Source organism: Onthophagus taurus, chromosome 11, assembly GCF_036711975.1.
Source record: "Onthophagus taurus isolate NC chromosome 11, IU_Otau_3.0, whole genome shotgun sequence".
Lineage (NCBI taxonomy): Eukaryota > Metazoa > Arthropoda > Insecta > Coleoptera > Scarabaeidae > Onthophagus > Onthophagus taurus.
Window position 1 is genome coordinate 16,035,174 of NC_091976.1, and position 16,200 is coordinate 16,051,373.

Here is a 16,200-nt window from a genome sequence, read left to right on the forward strand (position 1 = left end):
ATGGTTGACAAAACTGTTTAAGGAAGCATTTTTAGACACATGTTTATAGAAACATTTTTTTACAATTTTGTTCCATACATCACATTGGTAAAGTTTGGCCAAGCAATTCATGTACACCTGTATGTCAATTGATATTTTTTAAATAAAAAGAATGAACAGTTAACTTAATTAAAATCTTAAACTTAATAAATATAAAAAAAAAAAAATTTAATCAAAGTTGTAACCAAAGCAAATTGAAAACGTCCAAAAAACTTTTAAATTGAAAAATATAGTTGATATCAATTTTAATATTTATTATTATAAAATAGTTAATTAACCCATTCTTATCAAAACATCACAATTTTATTATCTTAGAAAATATATATATAGAGCAATAAATTACAGAAACAGGAATGCTACAAATATATAATGTACATTATTTTTTGTTATCTTTTTGTTTATGCATCTCTTTATATATCTACAAAATGTACAAGTTTCTCTTTATTTTATTTTTTTTTTTTAATTAATTTTATGGAAAACGAACATTATATACTTTAAAAAATGGCAGTCGACCAAACAAAAAATCCATAACTTATTTGAAGTCTTCACTATTTTTGTTGTTTAGGTAAATGTCCTGTAAAAGTAAAGAGAAAAAGCTTATTAAACACGTTTTCATCACACGACTTAAATAGCTACAAGTGCTTCTTTTTATTTAATCAGAGGCATGGGTGCTATTTTAAAGTAGCACAGAGTGTGCCAATATAAATGAAAGAACTTTAAACGTTACTAATTTCGTGATGGGTTGGAATAAATTGAAAGGGTTAAATAAATAAAACTCTACTTTATTCACAACCCTTTGCGGAAAAATAGACGGTTGGAAGTTGTCCATTTATTTTGGCATACTCTGTATAAGCTAAAAAAAGTTTAAGAAATGAGTCGAGATGAAAAAAGCAAAGAAATAAAATCAAAAAAAAAAAAAAACTACCAAACACCAAATATATTATTTCTTTTAACATTACAAAACACCATGCACCCAATACCTGTTTTAGGATATCCGTATTCAGTCAAGAAATTTGCAAACATATCGTCCAAGATTGTACATGAACCTAAATTCAATATTTATTAATATTTTAATTGATTCATGACGATTAAAATAAAAAAATCATTACAAAACAGGGTCGGTTCATCACAATGGGGATACTTAAATTCAATAATACACTTATGGTGATTTGAACATAGTTATGGACTGTCTAACTCTAAAGTATATTCTATTTAAGTATTTGAATAATAGAATGTTAAAACCTACTCTCATTGTCAATGTTTAATTTTTTGATCGGTGAAGTTTCTTAAATGTTATAATTCGTTCCATATAAAATGATGAAGCATCTAAGGCTAAAATCAGATGCAGTATAAATGTAATAAATACGCGAAAAAATATTTAATGGAATAAAAATTATATAGATACGTATTGTAAGTTGAAAAATAAGTTGTGATTGAAATTCGCAACTTTTTAGAATATTTAGTATATAAGTAACGGTCCCATTTGAGAGATTAAACCGGCTGTAAGTTTTATAAAGGTGTTAGATAATCGTATGGAGAGATGGAGGAATTGGGTTTGGTATGGTCGCAGAAAAAGAAATTAATGGTATTATTAAGGTTTGAAGTTGCGCAAAGGGCAGTTGATACAATTACATCTCAAGATAGGAAAATTGAAAGCCACAAACGAGAAGGACAAGAAACAAACAAGAATGGAAGAATGTGAAAAATGCCCATGGGGGTAAACGGATGAGACAGATAAACGACAGACGACGAAAGAATTTTATACGATGGTAGTAAGAAGAGAAAAAGTAGTTGAAGGAAATTAACGTGATATGGTTGAATACCAAAGTCATTGTATAGGAAGAAATGGAATAACAGGAGGTAATAAACCTAATGTGGGAAAAGAATTTACAAAAAAATGTTTAATTATGGCTATGATTATAAAACATATAATCATATAATCCATATAATCCCCATATAAGTTCAACTCACAAAAGGAATACCTCAGAGCATTAGAGAAAAGTTGTTGACCTGAAAGAAATTTTTTATAAGGTAGAGTAAAATATTAATAATTGGAACATTTGGCAGACAGAGTATTGGGAGAGTACCAGGCTGGGTTCAGGACTGAACGATCAACAGCAATCAGTTGTAGATATTCAGCATCCCACAAATAAACAAAAAACTCCGGGCATACGACATAAACATATTCCAATTATACATCGACATCAAAAACACTCACGATAACATAGGTCATAGACAGAAGTAAACTTCTGTCAATACTGTTAGACTTCGACATACCACCATAAAAAATCTAAAAAGTAGAGTAAAAATTGGGAAGAGATGAGCTGGCCATGCTCTTTAACGTTGGAAAGCATAATATGGAAGTCCAGTCTGGACATAGGATCGACGTTATTAAGCCGCTAAACCAAAGGTGATGACCTTATTAGTAAGAAAGGTAACAAAAAGATATAGGTGAGTCCTTCAGGAAAGTTGAATGCGCAGTTAAGGGAATGAGTCCGGAAGTTAATAAGAAAAAACCAAACTCGTAGTGCAGAGCATAGACGAATACAGCTTTAAACTGGTATAAGATGGGACAACAGTCTGATGCCACATGACAACGATGAAGCATAGGAGGTAGTTAAGAGAATAAATTCGGCAAATAAGGCATACATACTAGTACTAACGTATAGAGGACAAACGTGGACACTTACACAAAAAAGTTCAGAGATACTGATAACACCATACGTGACAATCGTGATTTATCTTAAGATGGGACCAATTAAGGATTGAAATATGTGGAAAGCACGCATAAACCACGAATTGTACCAACTATATAAGAAACAATCAGTCTCAGAATTAGGGACAGAAGAAGACAATAGAGGAACAGCCCGGAGGTAGGAGACCGCTTGTGAAACCCAGAACACGATATTCCACAAATCTGCAAACTGGAAAAGAGCATCAGAAGACAGCGATGAATGGAAGAGGAAACTCGAGGAGGTCAAGGATCGAATTAGACTGGTTTATATCTTTATATATCTTTTATATATCTAAAGGCAATCGATTAGTTATTGTTCACGCCGGTGGTGACGCAGGTTTCGTACCTAACTGTCTCTAGATTTTTGAATCTGGAATTAAAGGCGGAAACTACCTGCTTACAGAGGAGCTAATTCCAAATCTTCCACCAAAATAATAATCCATAATATACAAGTACATAAAGCACCTACTTGCAATTCAAAGAAAGCAGATATGGTAAACTGGTTGCTAAGTAAAAATACGCCTTTTTCGCCGAATTTGCGTAAGCCACAGCTGTATGATATTATTAAATATCATAAAAAAAACAACATATTGTTTATAAATTTGATCGTCTGCTAGAAGAAAACGGACATGTGGCTTTAAGGCTCCTACCCCGATTTAAATCCGATCGAAATAATATGGGCTCAAGTTAAAAACAAAGTAGCAAAGAGAAATGTATTACATATTTAAATTAAAAGTTGTGAAAACTCAGACAGAAGAAGAATTTTCGTTGGTTACTGTTGAAGTTTGGTTGAAGTGTTGTCAAAATGTTGTTAAAGTTGAAAATAATTATTTAGAAAACGAGGTTCGAATTGATGTGGCAACAGAAAGTTTAATTATTACAGCTTTTAATAAGAAAACTTCTAGTGAGGAGGACTTTTAAAATTTATCATATCTATCTTTGTTTTTTATCACCTGGTTTATTTTTTCAAAAAAATTGACGTCATATTTTTTATAACTTAATTTTTCATAACAAAAGCTTAATCCTCAAAATCCGTTAATTAGTTTCTGAAATATTCATCAAAAGTGCAAAAATTATTCGAGAAATAACGTGGAAAATTTAAAGGTACGCCACTACTTGCAAATATCAAGCCGTGAATAACCGTTGCTTTCAGAGAATAGAACGTTATTGATTTTTTCCTTTCTGGGAATTTTGGCTCAACAAATATCATACCGACTGTATCTGCTGTGACAGTTAAAATAAAACACACTGTATAATTGCAAAAAACTGAAAATTTTAAGCGGTACACCCTATGCTTGATTAGTCCATCAAATAGAGAATTTCGATCTACAAATCGTCAGTTCACATTCCTTGAATAATAGAGCCTAATCGATTTTGAGAACCAACCTGATGTAAAGTATTCTGATTTACCAAACCCATTTGATGAACATTTATTATTCCGTTCTTTGGAAAGTAATAAAGCGGTATAAGTTGCCTACCACTTAAATAACATATTTTGCTAACCAAGATATCGAAAATATGATAAGTTATTACAGACAATAAATCAACAAAATAGTCTGAGGACGTCATAAAAAAGTTACCTCACAAAGCTATGTTTGGAATGAAACCTAAAATGTCTTTGAAAATCTATACAACCTGAAGTGTATTAATGTTTATGATGTGTATTATGTATTAATATCTCAGTAAGAGGTATGTGTAATGTGGCTTTGTAGAAAATAAAATTTTCTATATAGGAGGCTAACCAAGGAGGATTAATTTGCAATTAAATATGTTGTCACTGTAATTACATTCTAGATCATCCTGTATAAGCTGAGCATTAAGTCATATTGACGTTTCATTTGCGAATATTTGAGGAGTAACTGTACTAATTTTTTATCTCTCAAGGTCGATTGATCGCCAAAGAACTATGGATCTAAACAACGTAATGATAACTGCTAAAAAAATGATCATAAAAGATTTAATAATCACTTAGATGGAACACCTGTAGAATATCAATTTGTCGTTCTTAATTATTATGAACTTAATCTGCGAAATTTATTAATACTATGACTCTAAATAAAATTTCTCACTGCTAATGTATTTTTAACTAAGAAAAAATCCGCTTGAAGTAGCTGTTGGCAACAATTCAACATACATTCGATTAATTCTTCTAGATCAAATCTTTTAGTGCCTCTATCCTTATATATTTGAGTATTTCAATAACAATTATTGTCAAACCAAAATCCAACAAACAGTCTTAACTAGCCATTAAAGAGTGCCTAAAAATACTCTGCCAAGATTCATCAAAATGGTAAAATACAAAAATTCACCAAAATAAATTAATATATAAATTCAATTCTGAATCTATTTAATTCATACCATATCAGTAATCCCCATTGTGACACCCTGTCTGTTTGATTATTAAAAAAAAATCAACTCACCTGATTGTTGTGGAAGATTCTTTAATTTATTAGAATTCTGTTGATAATTATTATTTGAACCTCCATAATATTTATCATTAATAAATCCAGTAGCTGAAGAATGAACATATTTGTCAGTATTATAATGGCTTTTAGAACTTGTTGGAGTTGGAACATTCGGATTTCCCATTAAAGAAAATTCATTATAAAGCTGCCTTTGAAAGACATCTTGAAATCCGGGACCAAATTCACTTTTAAACTCAGTTCTATGCCCCCCAGATCCACTTTGATTTAAAACACTTTTGGGCGAATAACTTTTATTGTATGCTATAACAGAAACCGGAGAACTCGTTAACGATTCATTAGCCTTTACAGGTGAAGACATTTTTTGTAAAACTTTTAAATCTTCCATAACTTTTTGTATATCATCACCTTCCGTTGATTTTGGTCGCGAAAATTCATGTTTGACCATTTCGTTTTTACCGTGTTTGTTTGAAAGATTTTGGGGAAGATGTAAATCTTCTAATGAAGAAATTTGAGGTTTCGAAAATTCATCTTTTATAGATTCGTAATATTTTTGTTTTGGTTTTTGAGTTTTCCTTCGTTTTTCTTCCGCTTTCATTTGTTCCGTTAAATCGATTATTTGACAATTTTCCGTTTTTTTAATTTGTTGTTTTTCTGGGGTTGACTCTTTTTTACCATAATCTATCACCATTTCAATTTTTGGTTTCGGCGGAATCGTATCTTCAATTATAATTAAATCGTCGATTTTTTTAATTTCTTTTTCTTCTTTTTCGATTATTTTTTCTTTATTATCGTTATTATTACTTGTTGATGGTGTTGTTGGTGTAATTGTAAGTGATGGGGTTGAACTTCTTAATTCGTCAACAATTTTATTTCCTATAGGGCTTATTTTTGGATTTTCAATTTTATTTATTGTTATATCACTCTTACTTACACCAACTAAATTTATCGTATCGTTTATTTTTGGTGATGATGTTGTCATAATTGGTGTTATGGATAAGTTTGAATTAGCTGATAATAACTGAATTTGTTTAGATGGTAAGATATCTGACGTTGAAGTTAAATTTGTTGATAAATTACTACCGACACCAGATGGATTAACGTTTTTATTTGAACTGTTTGAATTGGTTTGAAGAACTGTGCTACAAACTTTACTTAAAACTGCCATCGATATCCACCCATCAGGCCAAAGTGGTTGTAAATCACATTTTAAATAATTTAACATCAACGACTCTAATTTATCTTTGCTTTTACCTTCTGACAAATAACATTTTCTCCTTAATGAGACAATATCTTTTACTAGTTGCCGTAAATCTTCCGTCCAAGAATATTTTCTTTTTGGCATACGTAATTGTTTGTTTTCTTCATTCGTTAAAGATTCCCTTGAAAATTTTTTTTGTAAAACTTTCTGGCAGTCTCTTTCATAATTTTGAAGTAAAACGGGCATTGTTGAGTTAATATTTGTTTTTAAATTATCTAATAAAGATTTTAATTTTTGTTGTTCATCCTCTAATATAAGTGTTTTCGACTTTTTAATCAAATTATCTTTTTTAACGCCAACAAACGGCGCTAAATGTTCATATATTTTTAATCTCGACTGTTTTCCAAGACATTTACAACTTCGCTCTAACCTAAAAATCAAAATTAACTACAATTTTACTTAAAATTTCATGATTTCTTACTTTAATAAGTAATCATTTACAGGTCCTGAAAAGAACTTTATCTTTTCAAAGCTTTTAAGTTTATCTACAATATCTACAATTTCATTTGGGAGGTTTTCAGGTAACTTTACAACATTTTCTAATGAAATAATTCCATCTAAACTGTTACTATCTTCATCTAAACTTATTTGAGCTTAAAAAAATAACAATTTTATAATTTATTTAAAATTAAAAACACATTTTTTTCACTTACTCGTTCTTTCTGTGTCAGTTTTTTTCTCATCATCTTCTAAAAGAAGGTTCTTAACTTTTTTAACCAACGTTTCTTTTTTAACATTAAGGAAAGGAGCGAGATGTTCATAAATTTTTAATCTGGTTTGTTTTCCTAGACTTCTGCAACTTCGCCCTAACCTAAAAAAATCGCAAAATTATAATAAATTAAAAAAATAACAAATAATTACAATAATTACTTTAATAAATGATCATTAACAGGTCCACTAAAAAATTTTCTTTTCCCATCTGTTGAATTACAAGCTAATTGTTTAAGTTTATCAATAATTTCTAAGAATTCATTCGATAGATTTTCAGGTAACTTTACAACGTTTTCTAATGAAATTATCCCATCATTACTATTGCTTTCGCCATCATCTAAATCTATTTGAGCTAAAAGAATATTTTTTTACAATTAAACTCCAAACTAAACAAAGAATTTTCTAAAAATAACTTTCTTACATGTTCTTTCATTACCACTTTTTATTTCTAAACTACTTTTTTCATTTATTTTCTTTTCCTCCGCACTTTTAACAACAGCTTCGATAATATCGGAGATATTATCAATAGGTAACGGTTTCTTGTTTTCCTTCATTGAATCCTTTGATTCATCTTTTTCGCTTTTTTCCGGTAATCGTGATTCTTCTCGGACGTGGTTCGTCTCGTTCTTCTTCTCCTTTAATAATTCTTTAACTGAAATCGACGACTTTTTCTTCTCCTCCTTTTGCTTCTCAACCTCTTTTACTTTTTCGGGCGAATTCGGTTTCTTTTTAATCTCTTTCAAATCACCGTTAATTTGCAGGCGAGGTTTCTTTTTAGGTAGATCGTTTTCGTTTTCAGTCTCTTTTTCTCCCTCAGAATCAGAAGATAACAACCTCTGAAGTAAAAAAGAAAAATGATTAAGAGAAAAAATTGGTATTTTGATTTGATTTCGGTACTTTTGTGCCATTAACTTTTGGTGTTTCTTCATCTTCATCGCCAGAAGATGAACTGGAAGAGATTTCCGAACTTGCTTCATCAACCGCCTTAAATTCCAATTCGCCGGAATTAATATAAAAACCGCCAAGGACTGTGGTGACATTCTGCGGAATCATCTCATCATATCCATCTGTATTGTCTATAAACGAATCGGATTCGTCATACCCCATTCCGATATCGGCGTAATCATCTCTTCGACCTTTTCGACGTTTTTTAGGGCCGCTCAAACCACCCTAAGAAATCATCAACAACAAAAAAGAACTAATCCAATTAAAAACGAATTGACGCTAACAAATTTGTTTTCATTACATATTTGGCCTCCATTTCTTGAGCTATCCTTCTTACGTCATCGTCGTCCTCGTTGAATGGATCCAGCCCATTCGTTTGTGATGGTAAACATTTTATTTTATCCTTTTTCTAAACAGAGAAATAATATGTATTAGAACTAATTAAATTTTACAATTATTTTTAAATTATTTCTAATTAAAATACAAGGTCAGTCATAAATAATAAGTATTGATTTAATGTCTTAAACCATTTAAAACGGAAAATATGTTAACACAATTACCAAAATTGTTATTTTATTTAGTAAGATTTTCAAAGCGATCATTGTCGTTGTGTTCAAAGCGTTGTATTATTAAGACCAATAAGGGAAGTCTTGTAGTGCTGAAACTGCCTAACTTCCATGGTCATGGGTATCGCAAACCGACGCTTATAAACAGAAAAAGTCAATTTAACTTTGCAAAGGAGTGTATTTCGAGAAAATCAGAATTTTGGATACAGGTAATTTTTAAGCATAAGTCAAAATTTTTCATTTATGACGTTAGCTTAAGTCCGGAGCAAACCAAACACCGAGTCAAAAAAGAAAATTTTTGCGACAGCAAAGCATAGTAGGGACAGCTAGATGGTTTGCATATCCACTACCCGAGGGACACGTAACCCTTCGGTTGTGTTGCTGAAACGTATCCAATCATGATTATAGTTTGGGGGCGTGTGATATATCGGATTAGTTGGCGCAATAGGACTCCACTTACTCATTCCCAATGGAGGAGGAGACTTTACATGTGTCCACTGCCGAAGTCAGGAATTGTGCAGTCGTGGTTTATTTGGAAGGGCCTCCACTTAATAGCAGGGAGTTATAAAAGTTATAGAAAGACAGTTAATGATTCTTCAGATTTACAAAAATAAAAAATGCTGATTTAACAGCGGTACGTTTTATCGAAATGAACAAAGCCTGCGTAAATAGATCCGATAAAAACACTCTTCGAGGATTATCGGTGTTGTTAGATTATTTTGCTTTGGGTTGGTTTATATCGTGCCATAAAAGAGATAGGGCATCATGGGGAAATGCCATAATCTTACTAAAGAAATAGTCTCAGGCATAACCATCCATAAGAGAGTGGGCTTCGTCGCTAAACCAAACCTTATTCACAATTAATTTATGTTTGTTAATCGTATCTACAGTTATTGGCGAGATACAACCACCTTTCCATAGCAATGACGTTCAATGAGTTTGAATTTTGTAAGGAAAGAAGTTCAGATCTTGAACAACAAGTTTAACAGTAACACATTTGAGGTGGGCAAAGATAATGATATTTTCATAAACCATTGCGCGATCGCGCTGTTCAGATTTTTAAGATAAACAAAGTCTACCTAGCGCTACAATTTGCGCACAGAATAGAGGCATCATTGACAAAGAACACGCTTTAAGTCTGAGTAGAGAAAGAAGAAGAAGAAACTCAACTGACAGGATCGCCATGTGATATTTATTTATTAATCTCTCGTTTATGAAAGTTTAAACAATTAATAAGTGATTGAATACATGTCATATTACCGTATTTTCTCGAATGTAATCCGCACCTTTTTTACAAATTTTATGTGGTCTAAAATCAAATGCGTATTACAATCGGGTGCGGATTAGATTCGCAGTCGTATAGTTGCAATTTGGAAAATAGTAAAATAAAATCACATTATAACAATAACACTTTATTAAGGGTTTTAGAACGATATTTACATTTTTATGTATCATTTTCTTCCCATATTACGTCATCTTCGGATTATACAAAACTTCTTAAATGATGTTATAATATTGTTTTCAGGGATCGTTTTCCATGTCGCCTACACTCACTGAACAAGCTCCTTTAATTGCTCCCGGTTTTGTTAATTCTCGAGTTTGTTAATATACATATACATACACAGGTTGTAGTATGGATGGTATTCCACCAGGTATTATTATTGTGACAAGAAGTCTAAACCAAGGGCAATCATCTATGATTAATTAATATCCTTATTTAATAATCTTCCTGGTCTACGACTCCATACTTGTCTTAATCATTCCATCATCAGCTTTTTCAATTATCCATCCTTTTTGTTGTGCCCTAACTAGGACTTCGTTCGGGAAGTCTTTCAGATTTCAGAATGGTTTTTTTCTCAATAGTAGTAATGTCAGCAATTTTTCCCTATCACTTGTTACTGCTAGCATCAATGTGATGCGCAATTTTTCGCATATTTATATACATTTTGCGTTTATAAAGAAATTTCCCACACACCTCTTCTTTCCAGTGTGTAATTGGGTGGCATATCCAGATATACTACCATTTTGTTGACATTTACAGTTTGAGACAAATTGAAATTTTCTTGAAAATCATTAGGAGCTTTTGGGAAAGTGTAGTTCTGCGCCTCAACGATAACACCATTCGGCGCATAAATCCCACAGTCCAACCTTAGCTAGTATTAAAATTTTTTTAGTCCCTCCTTTCGTTTTTCTTGAGAGAATTAGAAAACTGCCTCGTCAATTTCATGAAATCGTCTCTTCTTTGGCCCGGTAAATTTTTTGCACGATGCCTCACAGTCTCCAATAGCTACCTGGTCTTTCCGCAACAGCTGCAACGTTACTCTCGTTATCAGCAAAAATTGTACCAGCTTTTCGATTTCCTTAACGCTAACTTAATAACATCTCTTTAAACTTTGCTGTATAGAAGAACCTTTTAGATTTTTGCTACTTTTTTTTTATAATTACCCTATTATATGTATAATTAAGCACACACCACGTTCGAGCTACTACGAGGGCAGTATATGAACGGAATTCGTGCTAGGCATTACTATTTATTTTTAAAATTATATTTATTTTCCAATTTTTTCTGGCTAGGTAAATTTAAAGTCTAGTCTAATAAAAACTCGTCGTAAGCAAGGTTTCTTTAGGTGCATCAGCGTCAGTCAACGGAAAAAATATACATTTATGGTTAACAACAAGCATCGCATCGTTTTGGTGTTGTCGAATTGCTCAAAGAAAGATGCGGATTACATTCGCAAACTAAATTTTTTTACCACTATGCATTTTTAAAATCGGGGTGCGGATTAGATTCGAGTGCGGATAAGATTCGAGAAAATACGGTAGTATTAAAGTCTTATACAGGTGTATCAAATGTTTGGAATATAGCCAGTATCTTCGCCATTAGTGGTTTTAAAGAAAAATATTTCAAATAAAAGTTTCTTTATGAATTGTGGCGCATCATATGGTTGTATAAGAAAAACATTAATCAAAATAGGCGCTGAAATAACGCCATTGACAGCTTTAAATGTCAAAAAATTGACAGTTTATTAATGATGTATATGTACGATGACACACATTTAATGTAGTTTCGTCATTGGTAGTTGTCTTCGAGCATCTACTTTTTAATACTTTCGGTGTTAAAGAATTTTTTTAATATTTTGGATACTGTAGTTTGTGTATCCGGATAAATATTACTGAACAGTGCACAAACTTCAATTTGGGTACGTTTCTATCACCGTAACCATACATCATTAATATTTCGATTCTTTGTCGTTCGCTTAATTGCGCCATATTTGTTTAAAATGTCAATTTTTGAAATTTAAAGCTGTCAATGCTGCTTTAATATTTTCAGAAAACGCATTTTTTCTCAATTTTTTTCTTACACAACCATATGATTTGATATGTTCATCGCGTAGAGGGATTTATCCTCTATCAAACTATGAAAAAAAAAACATATGCATCTCATTTAAAATAACAATGTTGGTTGGCATAGCAACGAAACAATATATGCAAACAAGCAACTATCGCCAAATAATAAGGAAACCGCCACAATTAACAAGGAAACTTTTATTTAAACATTTTTCGTTAAAACCACAAATGGCAAAGTTATTGGCTATATTCGAGACATTTGATACACCTGTATAAGACTAATTTGATTTTCCTTGGTAGCTTAGATGTGAAGTGGCTTTCAACAACAAATGCGAGGATCCAAAGTATGCGAAACTGCTAATAGTCTCTATTTTGTCATCCCCAAGTTCCAAATGTTCCGGTATATTTCAATCACCAGAATTTTGCACCATACAGGGTGTTAGGTAAACATGCGATACAAATGTAAGCAATATTCTAAGAATATTTTGTACTACGATAATTTTTGAAAAACCTCCTTATGTTGTGACTTCCTCCAGCCTGAATACAAGCAGTCAATCTTCTTGTCATTAACTGCCGAACTCTTTCAAACACAACAAGGACGTTTCTTTTTGAGTTACACCCAGCAATTATCCGTAAACTAATGACTTTAGAGATCCCCAGAAAAAATAATCCAGGGGGTTTAAGTCTGGGGATCGAGCATGCCATGCGTGTGGCCCACCTCGACCAATCTAACGATTTCCGTATGTTGCTGTTAAAAAATTGCGAGCAACCAAACTGAAATGTGGTGGTGCACCATCGTGCATTAACCACATTGCAATTCTTGTCGCGTATGGTACATCCTCCAGAAACTCAGGCAGCTTTTCTGCCAAAAAGTTGCGGTACACCATGCCAATAAGTCTTCCTGGTAGAAATACCGGTCCAATTAGATAATCATCAATAATTTCAAGAAATATCGAATATGGTTGTCGCAAAAATGTGTTCGCACTGTATATTCGAAACTTTTTCAAAAATCATCATAGGACACAATATTCTTAGAATAGGCCAAGGAATAACCCCTTGAATCTTTGCCGCATGTTTACCTAACACCCTGTATACTTGGTCTTTGTAGAATTTATCTTCTCCGCCATCGCTTTCAACCTTGTAAAGGCCTCCTCGATTTTTGTTCTCCCTATAGTATCATGTCATCTGCAAATCCCAAAATCTATGTTGACTTGTTGTATATTGTTCCAGATATTCGAAATCCTGCATCTCATACGAGTACTACCTTCTCCAGGGCAATGTAAAAAAGGAAAGCCTATCTCCCTGTCGTTCACTTTATGGCCTCAAAATGTCCTTGATAAATCTCCTTGTATTCTGACTTTACAGGAAACCCTCCTGAAAGTTGAACTGCGACATGTTTTTGTTTTAATACATTTTGATAGAAAAAGGTTTATTTTCTAATCGTACATTATATGCAGATTTAATGACTACCATAACACCAGAATCGCACGAACACGCATCGAGGTCGATGCCGGTTTCTGATGTACGGCTCCTTTATTAAAATTATACGCTAATAATTAAGGGTTAAAATCAATTGTCACCTGTCAAATTTGACAGATTATTATTAAATGAAATGCCAACATTAAAAAAAAAACTAAAATTCGTTTAAATAAAAAATATTAACAACTCCTCACGTAATAAAACAATAATAAGCGTATAATTTCTATAGAGCGGCACAATGCGTTGAACAACGGTTTGTACGGTTATCTAACCTCACTCGGTTTCGCTCCCAAAACCTTCTCTCCTGATACACCTCCTGTAACATTCTGTTCTCCGGATATTTTCGCGCGTTTCGTCGTACATTTCTTACCCGGAACACACTTTCTTGTTTAAACCAAACCGTCAATAATTAATTATCGGGCCAATTATCATTATAGACTATATATTTTAAACGTTAAATTTCAACAAATTACTTTTTTTCTTAAGAAACTCTTAAAACACGGTTACCATATTTATACCGACAAAGGAACGCGCTTTAGAACTGTCATTTTTACTATCTCTTCCCCACCAGATCAAATTCATTCTTTCAAAGTAACTAAAACGATTCGGGGAGGTTAATTATTATGCAATATTAAAAGAGGTTACGTTAAAATTAAATAAATACAAGTTAAATTGTGATGAGAATATCGGGTTAGGTTAAAAACCGGAATGAAAATGTTAATTAGAATTTGAAGATGAAATAAATAAAATCTTATTTATGTTAAACATTAAGAAAAGTAATTAAGTAAACAATTAATAACCAATTAATAATTTACATTATTAATAAAAAAAAGTAACATTTAAATGTCACGATTTGTTTTGGTTGATGTGGCAACGTTGCTACTCTTTTGTTTATCTTTTGTTATAATCTATCTTGCTTGTTTTTCTTTATTGCATTTAAAAAAACTAATAAAAAGCCTCAAATCGATAAAAACCCAAATGAGATCCTTTCAATTTAATCTCTAAAAATATCGTTGTGTTACAAGTCCAGCTGCTGTAGTTAAAAGTATCTTGCGTAAGGAGATTGTTATTTGAGGTTATGTCGGGAGCACCCCCAGGGTACCATATGAAAACAAATGCAATCGATTCGTATAGGAACAAGCCCGAAAAGGCTCCTCACGTAGAAAATAACGAAATTAATCTAAAATTAGCGACTGTCAAGAGAGGTTTTTAGCTCGTAAGTCTGGTCATAAGAATCTCCCGCTTAAACTGTCTCGAAGACGTGGAACATATTTTTTTACGGTGTTCTTTTTTTTCGCAAAAGGTGCCTCAATATGGCGACTGTACGGATCTTTTACTATGTAATTTACACGAAGGCATTTTGAATAATAGGAAGGAACGAGAGGCGTACAAAGGCGAACATAGTCTAGGTTGGAGACCGTGTTTTCCTGGATGATTTTCCAACGTTACTCTTAAACCGATTCCAACTGGAACCATATAATTTGAATTTAGAACATTCGTACATTCGACGGGTGCGTTAGTGCTCTCAAATCGTAACCATTTTCTGTTATAACTTACCTTCGAGGCGGTGAGCTCTTCCTTGTAGTTGTACTCCGGGTATGTATCTTCGTTAGATTCGGGCAAGGCTAGGTGTAGCCTGACCGTTTTAACGTGATACGATGACCTACGGTCGTCCACCTTGTTGGAGTTTAAGGACAACGTCGGACGCTTCACTTCGGACATATTTCGGTACGGTTTTTTCGGACGTAAACTCACGGCACGGCCCGGTTTCGTTCCAACATATTTAAATACTGTCCACGGGCAAAAAACACATTATCACAACTTTTGAATGCGCACGCAAGTCCTTGCGCATTGCGCGATAACTTAAACGTCAACTATAGAAATCTGTAAATGTCAATTTCAAAATAATAAGTTGTTTATCTTATCGACACCATTTTAACCCAGTTTACTCATAGATGGCGCCCAATTCAAGCAATGTTAAAAGTCGTGTAAAAAATTATTTTTACAAATATATCATTTTTTAATACAGAATAATTTTTATATGTACTTTGAAGATTGTTCCAACAATAATTATTATACATTAATTAAAGCAATGTCATAATCAAATTAACAAATGTGATACGCTGGCGCCATCTTTGGTGGGAAAATAACAACTAAATCGAAATGTCAAATTTTTTTATGGTTAACCACAAACGCTGAGTATATTTATTTTGCTTTTGTGGCAAATTATGGGTACACTTACAGCCACATTTTTATTACATAAAGTTTCTTTATACTCAAAACTTTCTTAATCAACTGCTATTTGGGCGTGACAAGGTTATATTAATATGTTTAAAAATATATACAACATGAACAACATTTCATCCTTATTTCCTGTTGATTTGATTTGAGTTAATGTAAGATTATTTTATTCGCTTTCGATAATGTTTATACAGACTCTTAGGATAACGTTTACATCAATTTACTGTTCGGATTAGAATGTTTGTAAAAATGAGATCCTACAAGATCATAACCTCAAATATGTCATATCATAGGTTCAATTTGTGCTATAACATATAATAAGGGTTCCATGGTAAGTTTTGAACGATTTTAACCATCAATATACGTTTAAATGAATGTTTTTATTACAGTTTTGATGGTGTGCACAAGAAAACAACACCTCATAGTGATATCTCAGCTCCTAAACTATATTTG

At 32.4% G+C, this 16,200-nt stretch overlaps 1 protein-coding gene across 2 annotated transcripts; it reads right to left on the minus strand.

Annotated features, from left to right (window-relative positions):
* Positions 1–272: 272 nt before the first annotated feature.
* LOC111417288 (yemanuclein) lies at positions 273–15,345 on the minus strand. 2 transcript variants are annotated; one of them, XM_023049514.2, is made up of 10 exons: positions 15,064–15,345; positions 8,415–8,522; positions 8,066–8,338; positions 7,590–8,004; positions 7,328–7,520; positions 7,111–7,268; positions 6,879–7,050; positions 5,194–6,827; positions 1,020–1,085; positions 273–613 (listed from the first exon to the last, which is right to left on the minus strand). In XM_023049514.2, the coding sequence occupies exons 1-10, from the start codon at positions 15,226–15,228 to the stop codon at positions 588–590; spliced, it is 3,210 nt and encodes a 1,069-aa protein (XP_022905282.2). In that variant the 5' UTR covers positions 15,229–15,345; the 3' UTR covers positions 273–587. The 2 variants fall into 2 exon arrangements, with proteins under 2 accessions (XP_022905282.2, XP_022905283.2); XM_023049515.2 differs by lacking the exon at positions 1,020–1,085.
* Positions 15,346–16,200: the final 855 nt, after the last annotated feature.

Bases quoted from the DNA above. Each gene is read 5' to 3' on its own strand.
- LOC111417288 (XM_023049514.2), bottom strand. From the start codon at position 15,228: ATGTCCGAAGTGAAGCGTCCGACGTTGTCCTTAAACTCCAACAAGGTG. The intron at 8,339-8,414 runs GTAATGAAAACA...ATGATTTCTTAG, and splicing joins AAGAAATGGAGGCCAAATAT to GGTGGTTTGAGCGGCCCTAA. The intron at 7,521-7,589 runs GTAAGAAAGTTA...ATATTCTTTTAG, and splicing joins AAGTGGTAATGAAAGAACAT to CTCAAATAGATTTAGATGAT.